General features: G+C 43.9%; 1 protein-coding gene and 1 long non-coding RNA gene across 3 annotated transcripts in view; one reads left to right on the top strand and one right to left on the bottom strand.

The window, feature by feature from the left end:
* The window catches only part of LOC309474532, a 117,015-nt gene that overhangs the window by 49,749 nt on the left and 40,163 nt on the right, over positions 1-27,103 (top strand). The window lies entirely within an intron of this gene.
* On the bottom strand, positions 422-25,426 carry LOC309474346 (cilia- and flagella-associated protein 52-like). Of its 2 annotated transcripts, XR_014197282.1 has the most exons (15): positions 25,273-25,426; positions 24,939-25,138; positions 24,663-24,799; positions 24,321-24,449; positions 16,606-16,705; positions 16,349-16,465; positions 15,918-16,018; positions 15,590-15,760; positions 15,315-15,463; positions 7,444-7,589; positions 6,089-6,240; positions 4,989-5,091; positions 3,466-3,577; positions 2,830-3,145; positions 1,031-1,610 (listed from the first exon to the last, which is right to left on the bottom strand). XR_014197282.1 is itself a non-coding variant. In XM_082136848.1 (14 exons), the coding sequence occupies exons 1-14, from the start codon at positions 25,331-25,333 to the stop codon at positions 2,970-2,972; spliced, it is 1,854 nt and encodes a 617-aa protein (XP_081992974.1). In that variant the 5' UTR covers positions 25,334-25,426; the 3' UTR covers positions 422-2,969. The 2 variants fall into 2 exon arrangements, 1 of the variants encoding a protein (XP_081992974.1); XM_082136848.1 differs by having other exon boundaries at positions 422-3,145.

Here is a 27,103-nt window from a genome sequence, read left to right as displayed (position 1 = left end):
TTGAAACTGCAATTAGAAGAAAAAAAAAACCCCACAATCTCAGTGTTTGTATATTTTCATATTCACAGAGTTGTCAAATTATGTACAGAATTATTATATTGTGCCTGACCTTTGCACTTTTAACTTTCTGTGTTTACATTGTTCAGTTCCAAATCTGTGTTTTTAGTAATTGTGGTGGTATTTGGTATTTATAATTTTAACCTTTATATTATTTATTTCTTTTCATGTTTGGTGCCATTGTTAATGTAAAATTATTTATTTGCAGCAGTTATTTTGGAAGTAAAGAGAACCTAACTAAGAAATTCTGAATGGTTGTTATTCCCTTGGTTGGTGGGTGGGTGGGGGGGGGGCACCACCAAGCATTTGTGCTTAGGGCACCCAAATGGCTAGCGCCGGCCCTGCATGGGGGCCTTGGAGTAAAAAAGTTTGTGAACCACTGACATGAACATTAATTATGATAAATATTCTGAGGTTCATAAGCAATTATACCACAGTTGTGGTCTGTCTTTTCATAAAGCATTAAGAGCCCCCTACTGTTGCCCAGAGTGCTTTCTTTTAAAAGTGTCTCCATGATTTATTTTCATGTCTTGAATCATATTCATGTATTTTCATAACTGTAACCCCATTACACTTATAAGCAAGGAGGACGGCGAGCAGAAAAAGAATAAACTCAGCACAGGATTTTACAGACTTCATCTAATCTGTAAAACACCAACATTTATGATCCTAGTCTTTTCAGACACACTGCACTTGTTTCTCCTTTGATAGGCATCTTTATTATCAGACACCTTACCTGCAAGACATATAAATCTGTTACAGTATATGATTACTGAGAACATTGTGATTGGACCGCCCACTCACTTTGCTACTTTATTTCTTTATATCAACAACAACCAGATCATTGGATAGTCAGATCTGCGCTGTCTGTAGTGTGGGCTATACCAATAAACTGTCACAATGTAAAGCATCAGGGCATAATATTTACTTATAGATACTGAAGATTCTGATACGTATCTTCAGTTACTAATTAGATCTCAACTAAATAGCTTTTGAAACCTCATACGAAACCACTTTTATTGCCAAAGCATGTAAGTTAGCAGAGCACCCCTCATCTCCCTCCAAAAAAAAACTATCTGACTGAATATGGTTGAATATCCTTACTGTTAGGGGTTAAGATATTCATTATTTAGACTTCTTCATAGGTGAGAGGAAATTTGGGACAGGCACATCCAGATGCTGGGTTCATGCCATGCTGTACTTCTCCAAACCTCCCCCGCCAGCTCTCTGGAGATTCTCAGGTGATATATTAGCTGACAGTGCAGTTCACAAAAAGTCCTCAGAAACTGGGGCTCTAAGCTGCTTTATTTCAATGAAATGACTGGAGTTGGACTGTTTAATGGTACCTTTAAATCTCATTAGAATTCATAACCTAATTTGTTCTACAATTATTTGCAAGAAAAAGGAGCAGAAGGTACCATTAGTCTTTTTGGTTCTATGACATTAAAATACTTTATTATACAATAACGTTTTCTTGCAGATTATGGTGACAAGTTCATTTGTAATATTATGTTTAAATATAGTAACAGAAATCCAAAGGGCCTGCATTTGCTCTTAAAGGTCCCATGACATGCTACTTTTTGTAGGCTTTAATATAGGCCTTAGTGGTCCCTAGTACTGTATCTGAAATCTCTTTCCAAAAATTCAGCCTCGGTGCAGAATTATAGCCACTACAAGCCAGTCCCAGAATGAGCTTCCTTCAGACCGGCCGTTTCGGTGTCTGTAGCTTTAAATACTAATGAGGAGGAGAAAGGCGGCGCAAGGTGGAGGGTGGGTGTGGCCTTGACCATCTTGCGCAACGGGAACGTGGCGTGCATGTTTACGTTGGATATAGCAATGGCACGAAGACACGCAGTCTTTCAAGCATTTCAGTTTGACCCAGATGGAGAAGCAACGGATGAAGTTGCAACTCAGCGGCTGCAGCAGGACGTTTCCGAATGGTCAGTTTAAAATATTATGTCTGGATACGGTACTTTATTCGGATGGTTTAGTTATTATCATGTAGCTAACGCGAACCTACTGTTGCCTTTTCATGAGAGATCTGTAACGTCTGTATTTATCTTATTACAATTACATCAAGCTCTGCGATCTTGAAATGCGGATATCGCGCGCGCCATATAACCAACAGGAAAACGGTTATCCAAATAACAAAGAAATGTACAACACTCGCGTTACAGTGTGTGTATTCACACACATAAACTGCATAGCTAATGTTACAGCCACATTCTACGTGTAAAATCTAGGTAACGTTAACCATAAACAGTAAAGCAACACACTTATATATCATTAGTTGACTTACTTGTCCGAGGTGTGTAGCTGAGCCAAAGAGAGTGATCCAGACTTTAGTTTCAGACGTTCAGCAAACCCAGCTCTGTATTGACCCTTCGGCTTCGGTGTTCATTTGTACATCCAATTATTGAGCAATTGTTATGCTTCGCTCGCTCAAAAGCCATGATATCTCTCGTCTCGTGGACAAACTAAAATCGCGCGCGCGCGTTCCTACTTCCTAGCGCATTTTCTCATGGGCGGAAAATATTCTCTGGGCGGGCAAAGCAGAGACAGGGGAGGTAACATTTCCTCCTTATGACGTCATAAGGAGGAGATTCAAGATCAGCGCGTATGAGCCTCCATTTTCTCAAAGGCAGAGAAAGATAGCAAAAGCTCGATTTACACCGATTGAAATTTTTAGAAACTTGGGGACCATATACAGGCTAGGGGAACTCATATTAATGTTAAAAAACCTCAGAAAGTGAAAATTTCATGTCATGGGACCTTTAAAAAATATCACAGCAAATTTAATATCTATTCTGTTGGGTTTTAAATCTTTATAATATGTGCAAGGCAAATGTATATTTCTCTAATAATCATCATATCTGAACTGCATTAGATGATCTTATTGACTGTTTAGGGTTCTATGAGGGTTGTGGGTATCTCCACCTTAGGATCGCTCCATCGACACTGGTGCTGACAATATATCTGCTGTTGGGACAGATCCTCACATTTGTGATGCTTCCACTGTGCCCGGTGCCAACGTGGGTCACTTCGCCATCAGAATAGAGCCAGAGCTTCAGTAGTTTGTCATCTCCACCTGAAAGAGACGTTTGATGTTTAGCATTAAACTGCAGAAAGCAGCATGAATACGCACTAAAAACAGGAATATTAGATTAGCACCTTATCGACTCAAACTGTGAAACTCATTTAAAAATAACTGCTGGGATCAGTTTGAAGTGTTTGGTGAGCAGACATTTATCCAGCTGTTTTGAGAATGATGCTTTTCTGCAGTGTTATACATACTTCTGTTTATATTGTTTATTGTGCCACCTGTTGTTACTGTTACATCCGCCATATGACAGAAGAATGACTCTGTGAAAATAACTCAGCATGAGAAAAGATACTGAAGGTACCTACCAGTCACAAAATGTTTTCCCTCCTCAGAAATGTGCATTCCATTTATAGCTCCGGACAAGGAGCCCTCAAGTTCTCGGATTGCAGAACCATCATACACCTCCCAGTAGCCAATCTGTTGAACGGTTAAAGATTGCATCTTATCCTGGTCTAAATGGTTTAATGGTGGTATAACAAACAAATAAATAAGGTTGTTAATAAAAACAAAAAAACAAAATCATAACGATGACTGATACATTTGATTGAATAACAATCAAAAGTATGAAAAAATAGAGAAAGACAATATAATTTCTCAGCATGCACTCAGATAGAGAGAAAAATCAAGATGTAATTTGTTATAGTGCAACTTAAGAAAAAACAAATGGCTCTAAGCCTTCAGTTGTTCTTTGTCCTGCGCTGTTGCATCTGAACCTGTACTCAACAGATATTACATAAATGTAATTTCCGTAGGCCACTTATTGCATTTCAGCAGTAATGGGGATGTTCACTTTTGTGACATGGCTTTGCTTTTTTTTTTTTTATAATTGGATTATTCATTTAAAAAAAGGAACAAATAAATGAAAGAAATTTGATTCTGAATGATTTTCTTTTATTAAAACATCCTGTCCATGTATCAAACTTCATACTTATGAGGCTGTTCAAAACATGTTTAAAAAAAGAAAGAGAGAAAAATGATTTATGGCAGAACAATTCTATCAAGTTTTAAAAGGTAGTGCTATTACCTTTTAAAACTTGATAGAATTGTTCTGTCATAAATCATTTTTCTTTCTTTCTTTTTTTTCAGACAGAGCAGGTCTGGTACGCCTCATTGAGATGGATCTGTCCCAGCAGGCTTTGCGCCAGCACTGGGTATCCGGCATGACCCCAGCATTGTGTCCTTTCAAGTACTGTACCCACTGTGCTGGTTTTGGCTGCTTTTCCTGGACAACAATGGAGTCATATTTGTGTTTGTTTGGCTACAGTCTGGAGTATTATTAATTACTGCTATTAGATGGCTGAAATTGAACTGCACACATTTGTTCTTTATCCAAATGCAGAAAATATTTCATCAAAATGTTATACACGCTCCTTTAATACCATTGTTGATAATAAATTAAGCTACTAGCAAATAATATAAGGTCTTTAAATAAAACATAACATCATGATGTAACATTTTTTACTTTATTCCCCCCCACAGATGAAATATGAATGAAAGCACTGAGGATGGCAATTTTCCCTTTGCTTCTGTGTGATGGACGTATGTACACAGCCGATCATACGTGTTATAATAAGCTCTTTAAATGGACACTGATGCTGTGCCCTAAACTAGCAGATGGACTATTTGGCACAGAGTAGAATGAGCGGATCATACTAAAGTACATCCACAGGAGACTAGGAGAGCTAGTCAGCTAGTTGTTGTGCACACAGTATCTATCTCTGACATGTTTTTCTACTCTCTCACCTATCCATCTCTCTCTCTCTCTTTCTGGCCACGTTTCTCTCAAACACATGCCAGTACATCAGTCTACATCACTCTAGTCTTGTACCTTTCTGTCAGTGCCACTGGTGATGATCTGGTATTCCTCAGGGTGGTAACATACAACACTGAACAGGGTGTTGGACAAGACCATTTGATTCCTGACGAACCTCCTGAATGGGAAATCAGAAGAACCCAGACAGATAAAGTTAAAGATCACATCAAATAGAATGTTTTTTCACAAAGCAAATCAGTACTCTGAATATTTGGTTCATGTGAAGGTGTATGATTTAAAGGGACAGGTCACCCAAAAATGAATATTATGTCATTAATTACTCACTCTCATGTCTATTCACCCAAATATCGGATGCCTCAAAACGTTCATAATCAGTAAAATAAATCCATATGAATCGAATGGTTTAATCCAAGTGTTCTGAAGAGACACAATCACTTTATATGATGAACAGATTTAATTTAGACTTTTATTAACATATAAACACTTATCAGCGAACATACAGTACATAGAGCACTCAAAAATGGCAAATGGAAGCTCAACCTTATTTCCTTTAGTTTTGGGTGAATAGACTTTCAACAGAGGGACAGAAATAAAAAAATAAAAAAGACATTCAAAATATCTTCAATAGACCTTAGTCACCATATTAAATTTAACGCAGATGAAAACAAGGCTGTGAGGGATAGATGTACAGACTTTACATTGGCACGCACTGTATAAAGGTCCTAGATCACATAATTTTCACAACTCAACTGTTTTATGGAGTTTTTTCCAACTGAAAGTTGTTGTTTTTTTCCGCAAAGACATTCCGTCAGCTGAACAACTGGTATATTGTTAAAGAACAGTACAATCCATTGAACACACTTTGTGTATATATACTGTATACACACGCACACACATATATATACATATATATGTGTGTGTGTGCATATGTATATATACACAGACACGTGCACACACACACACATATTATATATATATATATATATATATATATATAAACACAAAATTTTGTGTTAGATACAATTAATCGTGTTTAATCGATTTAACAGCACTATTTTCAACACATGACAAGCTTGTGCATAGATTAATAACATGAGGGCAAAACCTCTCACGTCTAGATTAAATGTCTATGTTCTGATGCTCTTCAAACTTACACCAGGTCCCAGATGATGCAGGCTCCATCAGAGCTGGCCGTCACACACTCCTTGTCATTACTCTTGATCTTAATACAGTTAACTGTGGCTTTGTGCTCCTTCATGGTCTCAATGAGTCGATAGGATTTCTGGGATATCTCCCAGACTCGCACCTTCATTACAGAGAGATGACAAGGTTTACATTTATTCTGCATTTATTGTAAGAATGTTTTAGATTACAAACAACCAAAATCTCTCTACTTAATATTACATGGCTCTGTAAAATAGATACTGTAGTATAATAAAAGCTAAACTGTGTATTTGATTGTTTCCCAAGGAAACTAGTTTCCTACATTCACTACTGTTCAAAACTTTGGAGTCTTAAAGGTTTTTTAATGTTTTTGAAGGAAGTCTCCTATGCTCACCAAGGCTGCGTTTATTTGATCAAAAACTGTTTTAATACATTTTAAAATTGTTTCGTTTCACTCCGCAGTCCTTTTTTCCCCTCAAAAAAGGAATTAATTTAATCTTAAAATAATATTTCACAAAAATGTATTTGTTATTATGAATTTGATAAGTAGCCATGAACCAAGTGGGTTAAAGGGTTAGTTCATCCCAAAATGAAAATTCTGTCATTAATTACTCACCCTCATTCCACACCCTTCGTTCATCTTCCGAACACAAATGAAGATATTTTTGATGAAATCTGAGAGCTTTCTGACCCCTCCATAGACGGCAAGGCCCAGAAAGGTAGTAAAGACATCGTTAAAATAGTCCATGTGAATACAGTGGTTAAAATGTAATGCTATGAAATGACGAGAATATTTTTTGTGTGCAAAAAAAGTCAACAATTTCTTCTCTTCTGTGTCAGATCTCCTACGCTTTTCGCGTAGTAAACACAGTACAGTGCTTCGGGGTTCTACGCCAGAATGCCGGCTAATTATTGTCCGACGCCGTTCACGTGAGCACCACGACACATGCGTGTGATGCTGATGCAGGAGCTGGCCAATGGTGAGCCGGCGTTCTGACATAGAACCCGGAAGCGCTGTACTGTGTTTACTAGGCGAATAGCGTAGGAGATCTTTCACAGAAGAGAATAAATTGTTGAATAAAGTTGTTATTTTTGTTTGTTTTTTGCACACAAAAAGTATTGCCGTTGCTTCATAACATTACATTTGAACCACTATAGTCACATGGACTATTTTAAAGATGTCTTTACTACCTTTCAGGGCCTTGAAAGTTGCAATGACATTGCTAATTAATGACAGAATTTTCATTTTTGGGTGAACTAACCCTTTAATGCCATTTGTTTAATCTAAAACATGAGCACAGCTCTCAAGAGTGAGTTTATGATGTGTATCTGATACAGCACGTACCTGTCCTTCTCCCCCTCCACTGACAATCCACTTGCAGTCATTGGTTGCTGCAATGGCAGTCACTCCCATACTGTGGGCATCATGAATTATCAGCCTCAGCTTCCCGGTCTCTGGAGTGAACACACGAATCTTCCCATCGTTCCAAGCTGTCAAAAAAGTTATCAAATAAAGAAAGCTGTAACTGCATTTTACTGAACTCCAAACGTGTTAAATGAGTGAATTAATTAGCACGTTCGTGCATAATTCAAACTTTTTATTATTACTAAATACCGATAAAAATAATTAATTATTGGAGTTTAGTGACTCCATGTCTATAAGTTTTGATAAAACTGTAAAAAAAAAACTTACCTTACCTTATTTACCTTTAACAAGTAAATAATCCAATAAATCATATTCAAATAAACAAATAAAAAATAAAATATTTACAATGTTAAATATCCATTTATTATATATTATTTAAATTAAAATGATAAATCTAACCAGCATCAAACTAGCAACACCAAGTAGTATCGTGTTTTGTCTGTGTCTTTAGTTAAGATACAGCTTGTACTTTACTTTGTCCTGGGCTAAAGAAATGGCTAAACCCTGAGCTTTTTTGTGGTCTTAACCACAAATTATTGGTCAAGAAATTAGCAAAATGCCATTGTGGTCTGTCATCAAAGACAGAATGAAGTTTTTGGCAGAAATTGGAAGTTTGATTCAGTGTGAATCAGCAGATTTGTGTGGATTGATGAATCACAATGAAACACAAGTTGCACGGTGATGATCCAGAGGGTGTCTTCGGAGATCTGGTGAGAAGTATAATAATACATGTATCTGTTCTCTACCACAGCGAAGCATGAAGGAAGAGGTGTCATTGTGTGGGGAGCCTTTTTAGCTGCTGTTGGTGAGCTACTTCACTGTGAAAAGGCATTTAATGCTTTGGAGTACAGAACAATATTGCAGAATGGCTGGCTTCCCACATATGGTAAGTTATCTTAACATGATCAGATGTTATTTTTCAACAAGACAATGCTCCTGCCCAAATTTCAAAGACAACCAAGAAGTGGCTTGAGAACAAGGCCATCAGGCTCATGTTTTGGCCAGGTCAGAGTCCAGATTTGAAGACTATAGTGAATATTTGGTCTCACAAATTAACTCAAACGAACTAGGAGACATTTTTCAACTGCTCATGAACTGTTTGAAGCCATCAACATTGAGTGGAATAACACAGAGGCCTTGTCCACACTAAAGCGTTTTCATTTGAAAACGCATCTTTTTCTCTCACTTTTGGCCTTCCGTCCACACTGAGACTGCGTTTTTAGCAACAAAAACTAAGCTTTTTGAAAATGCTCTACAAAGTGGATACATTTGAAAAAAACGTTTTTGCGTAGTAGTGGTATTTAAAAACGATGATGTAAGTTTAGTCATGTGACGCATATTGAACCCATAGATATTCATGTTTATACCTGTATTGTGCCTGTTATGTGCTATTCACTTTCACACAGCTGCTAAAATATATTACTTTGCACTCTTCATTTCACAGTCCTGTAAAGATGACAGAAAATTCACTCGCATTTGCTGTCCTGCGGCAAAACATGAGACCAGTTGCGTTTTAGACCAAACATAAAATGATGAGTGTGACCTGCATACACTGGTGAATGGTGAGATATTTTGTTAAATAAAATGATCCTGCCAGAAAAATTGCGTGATAACTTGATTCTGGCTTGTTCTGTCTGTATCATCTCAGTGAGCTTTTATGAGGGTTTACACATGCGCTGTAATGTGAATTTAGAGTTCTCTTACGAGAGGTTCTCTCGTATTGCGTAAGTAGCTTACGCTGCGGGAAAAGTAACTTTCTCGAGATATGAAGCCAAAAAATTATCCTTAATTTTTATAACTTTGTCAACGCAGTGCAGCAGCACGCAGACCTAGAGCAGGCTAACTAGCGTGCTCATTGGCTGCCCTGCCGCAACTGCAGCAGCCTACCAGTGAGCCTGGCGTGACGTCACGCCCAATGGGAGCGCTCAGCGCCCCAGCGCGTCACGGCCCGTCAGAGGGGCGTGGCTTAGCTTATAAAAGGAGGCTCGGGGGCTGCTTTCTCTGATTTTTGTCTCTTCAGCGAAGCTCTCCGCATCGCTGGACTCTGAGGAAGCCGCCGTCGAATCTAGCGACCTGCAAGCCGAGGATTCGCCTGAGGAAGCCGGCCGTCTTCGCCGCCTTCAGCATCCCTGCCTGCTTCGCTATCCGGCGATTATATCCTTTCATTGCTATACGTTAAAATGCCTTGCATTTCCTGTAAAGCTCCGCTCAGCGACAGAGTTATCTGCGCTCTCTGCCTGGGACCAGACCACGCAGCCATCGCCCTCTCTGCGGGTGGCTGCGAACTGTGCGAAGAACTACCGATGTCGACCCTGCGGGCTCGACTCGCCTTGTTCGACGCCACCGCTGTCTCTCCGTCTGCCTCCACCGGGCCGCGTAAGAAGAAACGCCGCTCTCAGAGGCCACTGGAACCTGCAGCAGTAGCTGAGCGCTCGCCGGAGCCCCTCCCGCGAGCCTCGCTATCTCCTTCTCCTCCCCTCCTTCCCGACGCGCAGCGGCCGGCCTTTGCCCGCACTGCCGTCGCCTCAGAGGATGAAGCGGACCACGCTGCTATCGCAGACAGCTGCTCTATCCTTGCCTCGGACAGCGAGGAGTGGTCGGGTTCTCACCGCTCCTCATCCTCAGCACAGGAGTCTAGCCGGTCCCGCTCCAGTGTCGACGCGGAACTTCTCCGCCTCCTCACCAAAGCGGTCGACCAATTGGGACTCGACTGGTCCCCACCGAAGGCGCCCGCGCCCAACAGGCTCGACGGGTGTTTTCTGCCTAGCCGCCGCCAAGCGCCTGCCTCTAGGTCAGCACCCTTCCTGCCCGAGCTCCACACTGAGCTCTCTAAGTCGTGGAACGCCCCGTTCTCCGCTAGACTCCGCTCTCCGGCCTCTTCGACGCTCTCCCAAGTGGACGGAGCCGCCGAGAAGGGATATACACAAATTCCCCCGGTTGAGGAAGCTGTGGCAACGCACCTTTGCCCGCCATCCGCCAGATGGCGCTCAAAGTCTGCCCTGCCGTCCAAGGCCTGCAGGACCACTTCAGCCCTCGTCGGCCGCGCCTTTGCTGCTGCCGGCCAGGCCGCTTCCGCCCTGCACTCCATGGCTGTGCTCCAGATTCTCCAGGCCGATCTCCTCCGCGATCTGGACGAGAAAGGCCCGGATCCAGATGTATTGACGGACCTGCGCAGCGCGACGGACCTCTCGCTTCGCGCCACTAAGTCCGCTGCACAAGCCATCGGAAGGTCTATGGCCTCGCTCACGGTCACCGAAAGGCACCTTTGGTTGATGCTGGCGGATATGAGCGAATCCGAGCGCTCCGTTTTTCTCAACGCCCCGCTCTCTCCCTCCGGTCTCTTTGGCCCAGCGGTCAGCGGGATCGTGGAGCGTTTCTCGGAGGTACAGAAGGCGTCGCAGGCTATGAACCTCTTCCTGCCCCGCCGCTCGAGCTCCTCTGCAGGCCGCTCTCAGCAGCCTCCTGCACGCAGCTCGTCACCGCGCTCTGCTCAGCCTCCGTCTTCGCAGCGACGCCAGGGCGGCCGCCCTAGATCGCGTTCAGCCAGCCGCCACAGACCGCCTCCCCCCCGGGGACCCCGGTCCAAGGTAGCGCTGAAACCTGAGCCCGCGAAGTCCTCCTAGCAGCCGCGAGGAGGAAAAGATGGCTGAGTCCCGCCGCGGCCGGACCGCCATCAAAGCGCCCAGCTCTGTCAGTCCCCTTAGGAAAGGCTACTGCAGCAGCTTACATCGCAGCCAACGAGCCAGTAACACAACTCGCTCGCCTGCACACAAACGCCGTTTTCACGGCGACCCAGAGAAATCTCAAAAAGAGTATGGTTTCGGGTTTCCCGGCTCACGCCGAAGGTGTCATGAGTGTAGAATATGTGCCCACACCCCTGTGTTCACCACTACACACAAACACGATCTCCCCGGTAACGCTCACAGAGCGCACTCTCATAAAGCGGGCACGCGCCGCTCGAGTGCTAAGTGTAGAGAATGTGCCCACAATTCTGTGCCCACGCCTACCCACTGCCCGCTCTGTCACACAGTTATCCCGGGACGCAGATCCTTTAGAGCTCCCAAGCACCGGCCGTGTTGCGAATGTAAGCTCTGTGCCCGCTCACAAGCGCGCGCGCTTACCAGCAAACACGTTAACCCCCATGCCGCTCTCGCGTCACGGGTTTCTAGCAACAAAATGTGCTCCGTCCATAGCGACTGAGCTGTTGCGTGCTGTACAGCCGGTCACCACTGTCTGCGCGCCGCCCCATCTTCTCTGATACAGGTTCCCCATCCCGCGCAGCGCGGCGATCCGAACCCAGAGACCATTCGACCCCTAGCAATGCGTGCGAAAGCATGGCAAGCTATCCAGGGCGTGTCAGAATGGGTGCTGAATACTATAATGCACGGCTATTCGCTTCAATTCGCTCGCCGTCCACCGCGCTTTTTAGCACGGACCGAGACGAGAGTGAGCAGAGAAGTGGCGCATCTGCTTCAGGCAGAAATAGCAAAGCTGCTGCACAAGGGGGCTATAGAACAGGTGCATCCTTCTCTGAGCGAGTCGGGCTTTTACAGCTGTTATTTCCTCGTACCCAAGAAGGACGGAGCGCTAAGACCTATTTTAGATCTGAGACATTTGAACAAAGCTCTCATGAGACGGCCGTTCAAAATGATTACAACCAGACAAATTCTCGCGTAAATTCGCCCGGGAGACTGGTTTATCTCTCTCGATCTGAAGGACGCATATTTTCAGATCCAGATAACACCCCGTCACAGGCCATTCTTGAGATTCGCCTTCGACGGTCGGGCTTATCAGTACACCGTCCTGCCGTTCGGTCTATCTTTGGCACCCCGTACATTTACGAAGTGCATGGAGTGACGATGGGTGTTGTCTCGCACCGGAAAGTTGTCTCGACAGACGCGTCCAACCGAGGTTGGGGAGCGCTCTTCGAGGGCAGACCGGTCTTTGGCCATTGGTCAGACCAGGAGAGTCGCCTTCATATAAACTGTCTAGAGATGCTGGCGGTCGAGAAAGCGCTCAAGCACTTCCTTCCATACCTACAGGGTCACCATGTACTAGTCCGTACGGACAACACGTCAGTGGTGGCCTATGTGAACCGTCAAGGCGGTGTCAGATCCAAAAGGCTCTGCACCCTGGCGGAACGCCTCCTCGTGTGGGCTCAGCACTCACTGCGCTCGCTGAGAGCCGCGCACGTGCCAGGTCGCCTGAACGAGGGTCCAGACAGACTGTCCAGGGACAACGTTCCCCTGGGAGAGTGGTCTTTGCATCCCCAATCAGTCCAGTCACTGTGGCGCCGTTTCGGCAGAGCGAAAGTCGACCTCTTTGCGTCAATAGACAACGCGCACTGCCCAAGGTTCTTTTCAAAGAACGAGGAAGCGCTGGCCCAAGCCTGGCCCAGCGGCCCGCTATACGCTTTTCCCCCGGTCTCTCTGTTGCCACAAGTCATCAGGAGAATCAGGGAAGCGCGCCACACGGTGCTCCTCATAGCCCCGTATTGGGAGAATCAGACATGGTTCCCGGGAATTAATACGGCTGGCAGACACAGCTCCCTGGCCGATACCGGTGAGAAGAGACCTTCTCTCTCAAGCCCGCGGCTCGATCTTGCATCCTCATCCAGAGCGCTGGTCTCTGCATGCATGGACCCTCAACGGATACCCGTTGACTTGCCAACAGGGGTTGTGAACACGATCACACAGTCTAGAGCTCCCTCTACGAGGCGGCTCTACGCGTCTAAATGGTCTGTGTTTAATGAATGGTGCACCGCCAAAGGGCTGGATCCACAAGCATGTGGGTGTCGCGTGTGCTTTGTTTCCTCCAAGAGCTGCTGGACTTGGGCAGGTCTCCATCCACGCTCAAAGTATATGTTGCGGCCATCTCAGCTTTCGCCGACTCGGCGCTGGGCCGCGCATTAGGGAGAAACGAATACATCATCCACTTCCTGAGAGGAGCTAGGAGGATGAACCCCCCGCGACCCCCTTCGGTTCCTATTTGGGATCTTTCCCTGGTCTTAGAGGCCATGAAAGCGCATCCCTTTGAACCCATGGAAACGGTGGATATGAAATACCTCACGCTCAAAACCGTTTTTCTGATAGCTCTGTCTTCAGTCAAACGTGTGGGTGACCTTCAAGCGTTATCAGTTAACGCCTCATGCCTGGAGTTCGGACCTAATGACTCTAAAGTCATTCTCAGACCAAGGCATGGTTACGTCCCCAAAGTTTTGGACACACCCTTCAGAGCACAGGTCATTTCTCTCTCAGCTTTGCCGGCAACCGGCAGCGAGGTTGACAGTAACCTCCTTTGCCCTGTCAGAGCACTGAGATATTACATTATGCGCTCCGCCGCCGCCAGGCGCTCGGAGCAGCTTTTCGTTTTGTTTGGTGGGCGCACTAAGGGTCTCGCCGCCTCGAAACACAGTCTGTCCAGATGGATAGTGGACGCTATCGCAGCTGCTTATGCGTCTAAGGACCTGCAGTGCCCACTGGGCATCAGAGCCCACTCTACTAGAGGCATGGCCTCGTCGTGGGCTTGGTCTAGCGGAATTTCCATTCATGACATTTGTACGGCGGCGGGCTGGGCCTCCCCCTCTACATTTGTTAGATTTTACAATCTGGAAGTTCCCGCCCTGCAGGCGAAACTTTTATCAGTCTAAATCTCGCGTAGGCCGGCCCACTTCTGTGCGCGGGCTACTGCTGCTGATTTAGCTCTCCTGGTTGAGCTGTACCATACAAGGGTTTGTCAGTCAGACCGGCCGCGCCGCTCTGTATGCCCTATTGTGTGCTTGTGTACTCGCGCTAGCCATCATATTGGCCGCCTGGCTCACACTCTTTGTGTTCCCCGGACTTCCCTGGGACTCATTTAGTGGATGCCGGGCGCGCACGGCGTTGACAAGGGAGTTCCCGCAGCGTAAGCTACTTACGCAATACGAGAGAACCTCTCGTAAGAGAACGTATCGGTTACCTAACGTAACCTCTGTTCTCTCTAGAAGAGGGAACGAGTATTGCGTAACCTGCCGTGCTCGCGCCACGAGCTCATTCGCTTCAAGCGACAAAAACCAGAGAAAGCAGCCCCCGAGCCTCCTTTTATAAGCTAAGCCACGCCCCTCTGACGGGCCGTGACGCGCTGGGGCGCTGAGCGCTCCCATTAGGCGTGACGTCACGCCAGGCTCACTGGTAGGCTGCCGCAGTTGCGGCAGGGCAGCCAATGAGCACGCTAGTTAGCCTGCTCTAGGTCTGCGTGCTGCTGCACTGCGTTGACAAAGTTATAAAAATTAAGGATAATTTTTTGGCTTCATATCTCGAGAAAGATGACTTTTCCCGCAGCGTAAGCTACTTACGCAATACTCGTTCCCTCTTCTAGAGAGAACAGAGGTTACGTTAGGTAACCGATACGTTTTCCGACGTTTCAGTATGGATGAGAAACTTTTGGAAAACGCTAATGTGGACGGAGAGCGTTTGAAACCAAAACTCCGTTTTCAAATCTATCCAGATTAATGCCTGACTCTTCTTCCTGTAAAAAGCTTTCTACAAATTGGGGAAGGGTATTCCGTGCTGTTACTTTATCTACAGTAGTTGTGCAAATCTTGTTAATTTCCTGACCAGTGATTTGTGATTAAATGGTTAAGACCATTTAAATACCACTACATATTTTGCCATTTTTGGCTTGGCCATTTTTTATTTATTTTTTGTGCCAAGGAATGTACAAAAAGTGTTTCAAACGGAAATACATCAACATAGAAAAGCAACGCTATGCTCCTCAAACCATTTCAACAGGTCATCTTGTATGAGACTGACCACTGAAGATGCTCCGGCCATCTTGCATAAAGCCCAGAGCGTTGCATGTTATGTTGGGCACTGTGATACGAAGAAGTTCCTTGGAGGACTCAGCATGCCACACTCTTAAATCATTCTGTGAACAGGTGGCAAAGAGCTCTGATGACCCACTGTTGAGAGTGATAGAGAGGATTTGCAAAAATAGATGGACGTCAATGAATTTGACTTAGGCCACCGATACAAAGCTAATGTCTCCCTCTGGTGGCAGAAGAGAGGTGTTCATATGTATTACTCACAAAGGAAAGGCCACATCCTTTACAGAACTGTTATGATTTGTAGCAATGAGCTCTGGTTTGAAGTCAGCATAGCTTAAACTATAGATCTGTGCTGCCTCTGTCCCGACTAAGAACTGTTGCCCGTCTCCACGCAGGGCAACCGACGTCACCCCTCCCTCCAACTGAACACTCCTGTCACAAATCATATAGTTAACCATAATTAGTGGTTGAATGAGAGGAAGGCAGATAGAAACAATAAATAATAACAAATGAGGAAAACAAAGAGCACATAAAAGAAAAGAAAAAAACTGAGAAGAGGAAAGAAGAGGAAACCAAGGTTGTTACAGACTTTATGGCTTTGAAATTCCCTCCTGAGCACAAAGTCAACATCCCATCTCCTGATCCAACTAAAATATCACCGGTCTTCAAGACTTTAAGAGAGTTCACTCCCTGCGACAACAAGACAAAGCATTTTAAAATGTCATCCTTTTTTTTTTTTTACTAAAGACTGAATCGTGTTCAGCTTGTTTTTTGCGTCTCTGTTTAATCGTGTTTCTTGGACTGTGTAGTGCAATAAATAATAGCAGTAGTCAAAGAGATAATAAAACAGTCAAAGATAAATTTAATATTTACAGTGCCTTATTTTGAAAACAATTCACATAATGTGCATCAGTGCATTTTTTCAGAAGTCATGCATCTAATGTATAAACAGGCAACTTAAAAAAAAAATATTCTTAGCTGCTCGCTGTGCTAAATCAAAATCAAAATTAGTAGGTTCACCTTGCTGAACCTTTGTTTAACAGGTCCACAGCTGTTGAGCAACCTAGTCTTCAGGTTCACTTTCAGAATATCCCCACTTGTAGTTCCACAGTAGAAATAATTATCATCATTTGGGATCTGAAAAACACTTTACGTTTAGTGATGTTTTATGTACCAGTTTTAGCCATTCAAAAAACGTTGAAAACCACCTATGGAATGAGCAGGTAAAAAAGAAGAAGAGAGAACCAGAACCGGCAGTAGCCGTGATTCTCACTCACCTCAAGGCATTTGACAATTCTCTTAAGCTGTCCAGTCTGACATTCTGTGGGCCGGATCTTTCTGTTGGGTAAATCTAGTTCCCACACACGTAGAGTTCCACTTGGGGGAAAAACAGCAACAACAGCAAACAAACACACTTTAAATTAACATGTGCAGAAAGCGATAAGAAGTTTTTTTCACGCACACACTACATCAATCTGTAGTATATATAGTGCTCAACTGATTTCTGACTACAGAATATTATATAAATATATAAATTACATAATTGTGCAAAAGGCCTGTTAGACTTTTCACCAAATAATACGTTTACTTGTATCTTTTGCTTTGGTGTGCCAGTATAGGTACTATTAGTTTGCATTTCAAATGTTCATTTTGGTTTTAATTTTAATAATCAAATGAGATTTTTGTATGCACAACAATCTCATGATTTAATATGACATTAAGTGTGTGTGTGTGTGTGTGTACCAACATTATTATTTTTCATGTTTTTGAAAGGAGTCTCTTATGCTCATTAAAATACAGAAAAAACAGTAATATTGTGAAATATTATTACAGTTTAAAATAATGGTTGTCTATTTTAATATACTTTAAAATATAATTTGTTTCTGTGATGCAAAGCTGAATTTTCATCAGCCATTAATCCAGTCTTCAGTGTCACATGATCCTTCAGAAATCATTTGAATATGCTGATTTATTATCAATGTTGGAAACAAAAGTGCTGCTTAATTATTTTTTATAACATATGTTCTCTTACGTGTGCCTGATGAAGACCTGAGGGTCGAAACGTCGCCTTTTTTAATAAAATCCATTTGGAAGCAGTTAACATCAGTGTGCGGACTTCACACTTCTTTATTTTTCTCTTACAAGAGTACTCTCGTGTTGCGTAAGCTAGCTTACGCTACGGGAAAACCCCTTTTCTCGAGAAGATTGAAGCCAAAAATGATCCTTAATTTTTCTATAATTTAAAACGCATTTGCTGCAGCGAGCAGACCTAGGCAAGGCAGCTCGCGCGCCTATTGGCTGCTCTGCGGCAACTGCTGCAACCTATGGGGAGGCAGCTGTGACGTATGCACCAATGAGGGCGCTCATTCTAAAAGAGCAAATTAGCGGGCGTTGTTGCAAATGCCCCACGATTCCTGCGGTTCGTGCCGAGCCCCCCTCACGGCTGGGGACCGCCACATCTTATGTGTTTCCTGCCTGGGGAAGGACCACGCCGACCACGCGCTCTCCCAAGGCGGCTGCCCGGAGTGCGATGATATGGCTCTACCGACCCTGCGGGCTCGATTAGCCGTCTTCGGCGAGGATGCTTCACTTCTGCCTCCCTCTAAAGGACCGCACCGTAAAAAGCGCCGTTCCTGACGAGCCTGCACCCAACAGACTAGACGGCTGTTTTCTGCCGGGACGCAGCAAAGGCCTGCTCCGTTTCTACCTGAACTTCACGGGGAGTTATCTAAATCCTGGAAGGCTCCGTTTTCTGCCAGGCTCAAAACTTCAGTTTCCTCGACGCTCTCCGTTGTCGACGGCGCTCAGGAAAAGGGTTACCAGCGTCTTCCCCCTATCGAGGAAGCTGTGTCTGCACACCTTTTTCCGTCCTCCTCTGGATGACAGTCTAAGGCCGCTCACCCTTCTAAAGCCTGCCAAACGACGTCAGCTCTCATTGGTCGTGCCTACGCCGCCGCCGGTCAAGCTGCATCAGCACTCTACACCAGGGGTTCCTAAACTTTTTAGCCCGCGACCCCCATGATAAATGCGCTGCTGCCCCGCGACCCCGCACCTCCCCCACCCCAAGGTCCGAAATTAACTTTTTGGCTCACCTGCCACGGGGACTGGTAGATGAAAAAATCCACCAGCCAAGCATATTTTTTACCGGCCAAAATAATAAACAGCCTTTTTTTTGTCACATATACATTCATTTCAGTTCTTTTAATTGAGATAATAAGGTAGGCCTATTATGTTGAATACAAACGTAAAAAAATGTCCAGAGCAAAATTTGAAATGTATAATAAAAAAAGAAAAAAATATATATATATTGATCAAAATGTGAGAAATATATGAAATATTACTATCATTGGGGTGAAATACATTTTTTTTTTTTTTGTCAGTTTTGTTACCTGACTCATGTGGAAGGGAAGGCAGAACGTAACCTCGGTTCCCTGAGAGATAAGGGAACGAGTATTGCGTTGCGAACGCTATGGGAAAACTCCTTTTCTCGAGAAAAGAACGGCCATGGTGTGTAAAGCAGAAGCAGCCTGGCCAGCGGCGGAGTATGCACGATGCGCGAGTGCTGAAGACGTTCTGCACGGCTTAGATGGGTGCGCAGCCTTCCAACTGCCAGCAGGACACAAATGGGCGGCGACCGCTTCTTCCAGTGGCGGGAGCTTTTTCCTCAGCGCCGTCAACAGATAGAGCGTTAACTGTGTACACACCGCCGCCGACTTGAGCTGCAAAGAAGCTCTGGCCGTCCTGTCAAGGACGCTTGTCAAAAAGTATGGGGAAGCTTGACGCTGGGCCGCTCTGAATAGTGAGTGCGCGCGCGCGGCCGGGGCTCTCGCTCTCTCTCTCTCTCTCTCTGCTCGTTCTTAGAGGCAGAAGAGCGCGCGCGCGCTGAATTTCATATTTTGGTATGAACATTCACCCGCCAGTGTGGCAGATAGCCTTTTGAGATTTACTCGCCAAACAGAAAATCTACCTGGTGTGATCGTACGTGCGAAAGGGTTAAATTAATTGCAACAAAAATATATAGGGCCTATATATTTTTTCCACTTTTTTTTAAAGAAATCATCTCGCGACCCCTGCGCCGGGGTCCCGCGACCCCCACTTTGGGAACCACTGCTCTACACTATGGCCGTGCTTCAAGTTTTCCAAGCCAACCTTCTCCGTAGTATGGATGAGGCTGGCCCGGACCCAGAGGCGTTCAGAGATCTACGCAGCGCAACTGACTTAGCCCTGCGAGCGACGAAAACCACCGCCCAGGCGATCGGCAGAAGCATGGCAGCTCTCACTGTCGCAGAGCGACACTTGTGGTTGGCGCTTACGGAGATGAAGGACGCGGATAGATCCTCCTTCTTGGATTTGCCGATTTCGCCATCCGGTCTGTTTGGCCCGTCTGTAAAAGGATTCGCGGAGCGCTTCACCGAAGCCCAGAAAGCGTCACAGGCCATGCAACACTTTCTGCCCAGGCGCTCTAGTTCTGCATCAGGCCGCTCTAAGAAACAGTCGCCTGCTCAGACTTCAGGGCCGCCGCCGCCGCCTCCAGCTTTCCAGCGCCGCCCACATGCTGAAGCTCGCCAGCGCTCGCGCTCTTCGAGCCGCCGCAGACCGCCTCCCTTACGGGAACCCAAGCCCAAGATTGTGCTGAACCCTGAGCCTCCGAAACCCTCCTGACCATGGAGGGAAGACGGCGACGGTTAAGTCCCGCCGCGGCCGGACCACCGTCGAAGATCTTGCGCTCTCTTCTCTCAGTTCCCGAAACAAAGGCGACTGGAGATGTCTATACTGCAGTTCTCGAGCCTGTTACACAACACGCACTCAAACGCCGTTTTTACGGCGACCCAAATAAATCTCAAAAAGAGCAAAATGTCTGTTTGTTATCCGGCTTACGCCAACTGTGTTTTATATGTAGGAATTGTGCCCACTATTCAGTGCTCACCCCTACTCATAAACACTGCCCTTTCAGTGTCACACACACACGCAGGGCCCCCATCAATAAAGCACTTCCTCGCTCCCACGGCAAGTGTATCATGTGTAGATCAGGCACACATAATTCAATGTGCGCCTCCACACATAAGCGCTGCAAGTACAGTGTCACAAGCACAAGTCAAACAGGTCTCGGTACCCTAACACACAGCGACCTGAGCCTAGACACCATTCTACCCCTAGCCAAACGTGCAGAAGCATGGGAAATCATCCCGGGAGTATCAGAATGGGTGTTAAATATAATAAAGCAAGGCTACTCGCTGTAGTTCGCTCGAAGACCCCCGCGCTTTCGAGCCAAGGTCGAAACCACGGTAAACGAAACCACGGTGGACGAAACCACGGCGCCGAGATAGCGAAACTGCTGAGGAAAGGGCTATAGAAACCGTTCCTCTGACACAGAGCGAGTCGGGTTTTTACAGTCGTTATTTTCTCGTTCCAAAGAAGGATGGTGGTCTCCAACCCATCCTAGACCTCAGGCATTTCAGCAAAACGCTTATGAGGCGACCGTTCAAAATGCTCACGGCCAGGCAGATCCTCGCGCAAATTCGCCCGGGGGACTGGTTTATATCAGTGGATCTGAAAGACGCATATTTTCAGATACAAATAGCGCCCCGTCACAGGCCATTCTTGAGATTCGCCTTCGAGGGTCGAGTTATCAGTACACTGTCCTTCCGTTCGGCCTGTCTTTAGCACCTCGTACATTCATGAAGTGCATGGACACGGTGCTCGCTCCCCTGAGACAACAGGGCATGCGAATACTGAACTATTTAGACCATCGGTTCCCAACAGGGGGGTCGCGGCCCACAAGGGGGCCTCAGCGAGCTCTGTGGGTGGTCGCGTCATATTTTGAAAAGTTTTGAGCAATTTGCATTAAATAAAAGTCCTTAACTTTTTTCTGTTCAAAATTTATATAATGAGCGAGTTCATCATGAATCCATTTTCCAAACCGTGTTTTTGTCTTATCCTGAATCACTATGGTACACATATAATAAGTGATTACATTGGGACTATTTTACCCTGGTTCGGATCGCTGCCGCTGCGGAGTAGCCCAGTACCTGCGACTCGTCATAGACGCACACAGAGAGAGAAGTAGTTCCGGCTACAATGTTCTTCCGAAAGACGCATTATTCTGTTAATAAACGCATGTTTGTTATCGCTCGCTAAAGCGCCAAAAGCCTAAAAAATAAAGCCTCACATTGATAAAGCCTCACAAATAACATGCAAGTATTGAGGCCCCAGACACCAGTCATTTAGTAATAGCCTATATTCATTATTTTTTTACCTACACACAAGTGTGAATACTGATATTTTTGTTATTGCATTGTTATTGCATTTAAAATAGAGCAAATTTATAGGCTACTCCTAGGCTTACATTTTTAAATTACAAAGGGCCTACTAATGTTTTTGTTATTGTATTTTCAATATTATAGGCTATTGTTTGTGCATAAACAGTAAACATACCGTTTGTTTGACAACTACATATTTTGTCATCCTTGCTGCAAGCTTACAAGAGCGAAAATATCATTAAATGTGAAGGGGGGCCCTAAAATATTTTCTTGGGAAAAAGGGGGTCTCAGACAAAAAAAGGTTGGGAACCACTGATTTAGACGACTGGCTAATTCTAGCTCAGTCAGAGACAGAACTGGTGACGCACAAAGCTTTGCTACTCAGCCATTTAAAAAACCTGGGTCTCAAAGTCAATTGGACCAAGAGTTCGCTGTTACCCAGCCAGAAAATCTCTTTTCTGGGAACAGAAATAGACTCTGTGGCAATGAAAGCGCTGCTTACGTCACAGCGCACGCTCTCCATACAGCACCTAGCGGCCGATTCCAGTGACGAGGGACCTCCTCTCTCAGGCCAAAGGCACGCTCTGGCATCCCCATCCCGAGCTATGGGCCCTGCATGTATGGCCTATCAACGGGTACCCGTTAACCTCCCAGAGGGAGTGTTAAACACAATCACAGAGGCTAGGGCGCCCTCTACCAGGCGGCTGTATGCCTCCAAATGGTCAGTGTTCTCTAGCTGGTGCTCAGCACGGAACGTAGACCCACAATGCTGTGGGGTAACGGAGGTTCTCTCCTTCCTTCAAGAGCTTCTGGACAAGGGTAGATCCCAATCCACGCTCAAGGTATACATGTCGGCCATAGCAGCGTTTCTAATGCCAACGCATGGTCAGTCACTAGGGAAGAGCGACCTGGTCGTCCGCTTCCTCAGAGGGGCTAGGAGGCTGAACCCTCCTCGACCTCCTGCGGTTCCTGTCTGGGACCTTTCCACGGTCCTAGAGGCCATGAAAGGTGGCCCGTTTTAACCTTTACAGTCTGTGGACTTGAAATATCTCTCACTAAAAAACATACTCCTGACGGCCCTCGCCTCAGTCAAACGGGTGGGTGACCTGCATGCGCTCTCTGTCAGCGCTACATGTCTTGAGTTTGGGCCTAATGACTCCAAAGTCATCCTCAAACCTAAGCATGGATATGTTTCTAAAGTGCTTTCCACTCCGTTCAGAGTGCAAGTTATTTCCCTGTCTGCTCTCCCAGTGTCTGACAGCGAGAGTGATGCGAATCTCCTCTGCCCTGTCAGGGCTCTGAGAATTTACGTGGAGCATTCTGCTGCTTTCAGACAATCAGAATAGCTCTTTGTTTCTTTTGGTGGTCACGCTAAGGGGCTAGCTACCACGAAACAAAGCCTTTCACGATGGAAAGTCGATGCTATTTCATTGGCAATACATCCAAAGGCCTCTGTTGCCCCCTGGGCATCAGAGCTCACTCCACTAGAGGCATGGCCTCTTCCTGGGCTTGGTCCAGTGGGATTTCACTTCAGGATATTTGTATTTGTATGGTTTTACAACCTAGAAATTCCCGCTTAATTCCCGCTGTTATCAGTTTAGCTGTGATATCTGCAGTTACCTGCCTGACCTCGGTCTGGCCTAAATGTGTTATAGTGTTTAAGCACTTCATTATGTATACTAAGCTAGCTTACGCAACACGAGAGTACTCTCGTCAGAGAACGACTCGGTTACTCACGTAACCTCGGTTCTCTCTAGATGAGGAAACGAGTGTTGCGTAACCTTGCCGTGCTTGTGCTACGATCTGGTATCGCTTCAGTCGATGAAACCAAGGGCAACCCGGGCTTCATAACCATAAGCCACGCCCATTTTGGCGGGCCGTGACGTTCAGAGTGCCCTCATTGGTGCATACGTCACAGCTGCCTCCCCATAGGTTGCAGCAGTTGCCGCAGAGCAGCCAATAGGCGCGCGAGCTGCCTCGCCTAGGTCTGCTCGCTGAAGCAAATGCGTTTTAAATTATAGAAAAATTAAGGATAATTTTTGGCTTCAATCTTTTCGAGAAAAGGGGTTTATTCATCTAGAGAGAACCGAGGTTACGTGAGTAACCGAGTCGATACTTTTTTCTGGATTCTTTGATGAATATTTTTTTTTTTTAAAGAACAGCATTTATTTGAAATATAAATCTTTTTTAACAATATACACTACCAAAAGTTTTGGGTCAGTCATTTTTTTCCTTTCTTTTTTTGAAAGAAATTAATACTTTTATTCAGTAAGGATTTGTAAAATTTATAATAAAGATTTATAAATATTGTTAGAAAATTTTCTATTTTAAATAAAATATGCTGTTCTTTTTAACTTTTTATTCATCAATGAATCCTGAAAAATGTATCACAGGTTCCAAAAAAATATCAAGCAGCACAACTGTTTCCAACTTTGATAAAAACTGAGTATCAAATCAGCATATCAAAATGATTTCTGAAGGATCATGTGACACTGAAGATAAATTATGTTTTAAAGTATATTAAAATAGAAAACCATTTTTTTAAATTGTAATATTATTAATTTTGTGTGTTTTTGATCAAATAAATGCAAACTTGATGATCATAAGAAACATTAAAAATGTTTCATATAGGCCTATGAATCAGACAATCATATATGATCGTTCAGAAATCATTTAATGTGAGATTAAGTGTGCATCATTATACTAAAAAGTTCTCACAAAATTGGACTTACTTTCCAGCAGAGACAAAGATTTCATCGTTCAGGTTGGTGAACTCAATAGCGAAGCAGTGACCAGCACTCTGTGCTGAAGCAGGACTGCCACATATAGCCTTCTTACTCTCGATGTTCCACACCACAATACTAAAACCATAACGTAAACATGCTAAGAAAGGACTTTCTAATGTACATCTAGATGAATTAATATAAAATAAATAAATTCTACATATATATATATATATATATATATATATATATATATATATATATTGCCTAATCGAACCACAAGAGGTGAGAAACCAAACTGATATGCAATGGGAAATCAATTTAAGATCACTGCAATAAGAAGTATTTTACCTGGCATCATCCTGTCCACCCAGAGATACCAGATACTTGTCATTTGGGGAGAAGCTAAGATCTTCAACTTTAGCTTTATGGAGCACAAGACGAGCATAAATCTCCTTCTTCTCATAGTCCCAGATAATAATATCAGCCTGCAGTGAGAAATGATCATCTCATTCCAAGGTTATAAAAATGAACTACTAAGGGAGCCCTGTCTTCCAGTAAAACAAAGCATCTGCCAATATATATGTGTATAAATTGTGTTTTCTAACTTTTATTGCTCCAGCTCACCTTAAAGCCCATGAAAGTGACCTGTCCAGATGCAATATAGCGCCCACTTTTAGACACAGAAATGCAAGAGACGTTGTTCGTGTGGCCATGAAGGAAATCCTGTTTTCCACTTGTCAGACTCTTAATAATAACAGTGCAGCCAAGAGGATAAATAATATGTTCTCTGTCTGGATGCACTTTGAGTCCAGAAAACACATGCCCTGGATAAACAATGTAACGTTAGATGCTTTGATACCGTTGAATTATTTTCATCTTAGCAAATACCGAGAGTATTGTTTACATTTTAAGACCAAACAATCAAATGAGAGATTTTTCACAGTTCACCTGACCTTACCATTAAACCCAATGACAGCCTCTAATGCGAGCTGAGGGACTTCTTGCGTGTCTTCTGCCATTGTGATACAACTTGCAGCTTCGGATGTGTGTTGAAAAGGGTGCTGGCTTCGGGAGCTAAACACACGTATCTAGGCAACAGTGGCACGCTGTGTTTGGACTCGTTGCTCAGTAGCGTAAAGAGAGTTCCCATTCAGTCGGTCAACTCGGTACAACACATAAGACTATGGGATATCGCGCTCTAGCGCCATCTGCTGAAGACACCTTTTTTTTATTTTTTATTTTTTTATTTTTTTATTGCTAAGAACGTACAAAATCAATGCCAGGGGTAAATACAATTGCGAGTACAGCTACAAATGATATAGTCAGGAGAATGTTATGCAAATGCCACAGTGAGACAGTTTTAAGGGCTTTGGAATTGCTGGATGTACTGAGAGTGTCCAGGTAGGATTTAAGTTCCTTATAGAAAATAAAAAAGTAGGGCTTAGCATCCTGAAATTTACATTTGTGTAAAAAAAAATTTGCTAGAAAAATAAACAGGTTTATCAAAAAATATTGGTCCTTTACATCTTTATCAAAGTTGTGCTGACCAAATAAAACATCTTTGTATAACAAAGAAAAGCTCTGTGATGAAAATGAGCGAACAAAGATACAAAAATCCTTCCAGAACAGACTTGTATATGTGCATTCCCAGAAGAGATGAGAAATGGATTCGTGTTCAGCACCACAAAAAGAACATAAAGTGTCAATATCAGGAAACATCTTTTTTAAGTAAAGCTTCACAGGATAAAAAAGATGAAGTAATTTGTAAGACACATCCTTAACCTTATTGGTTATTAAATATTTAGATGACAAAGTCCACACTTTCTTCCATGGAATATTGACAAACTGGCCATTCCAGTACGACACAATGTATGGGAGAGAAACAATCTCATTTTGAAATAGCTGTCTAATTTTTCTGTTCCGACTACAAGAGTTAGATAAAAAACAAATATTTCCAATCGTTGTATCAAAAGGATGAGCAACTGATAAAGAAATCTGGGATCTAGCTGAGTCTCTGAGAAGAGTTATTGCTCCATAAGGGATGGCATCCATTACAATAGCAAACTCTCGTGGAGTGACAGGTATATTGTACTTGTTCAAAAACTCTGAATATGAATACAGGTATCCATCAGAATTAATTAATTGAGAAACCAAAATAAAATTATTCTTAACCCAGTTTTGGAAAAACAACGACTTATTTTTATAGATAATATCACAATTATTCCAAATAAAGTACCGGTGAGGACTAAAATTGTGTTTATAAATTAGGTGCCAGGCCAAAAGCGCTTGTTTATGAAAATTTGACAATTTAAGGGGCAATTTGGTGATATTGTAATTACATAACAATAGGAAAGGGAGACCACCCACCTTAGAGAAAACAAGACTAGAGTATTCCAGAATGAATCAGGGTTAGTTAAATACTGTTTTAACCAATTTATCTTGAAAGTATTATTTAAAGAAGTAAAATCTAGAAAGTTTAGACCACCACATTCATAATTATTAATAACCACAGACTTTTTAATATAGTGCCTCTTATGCTTCCACAGAAAATCAAATAGCATTCTATCAATATCTGCACATGCAGCTTTATCCACATATAAGGAGAGAGCAGGGTAAGTCATTCTTGAGATACCCTCAGCTTTAGCAATAAGAGTTCGTCCTCTCAGAGATAAATCTCTCTGTAACCATGAATTGAATTTCCTTTTAGCTTTCTCAACAACTGGGTCAAAGTTCAGTCTACATCTAACTTTGTCATCCTTACATATGGATATACCCAGATAGGTCACCTG

Source organism: Leuciscus leuciscus, assembly GCF_965113295.1.
Source record: "Leuciscus leuciscus genome assembly, chromosome: 14".
Lineage (NCBI taxonomy): Eukaryota > Metazoa > Chordata > Actinopteri > Cypriniformes > Leuciscidae > Leuciscus > Leuciscus leuciscus.
This window is presented reverse-complemented; position numbering and strand designations above follow the sequence as displayed.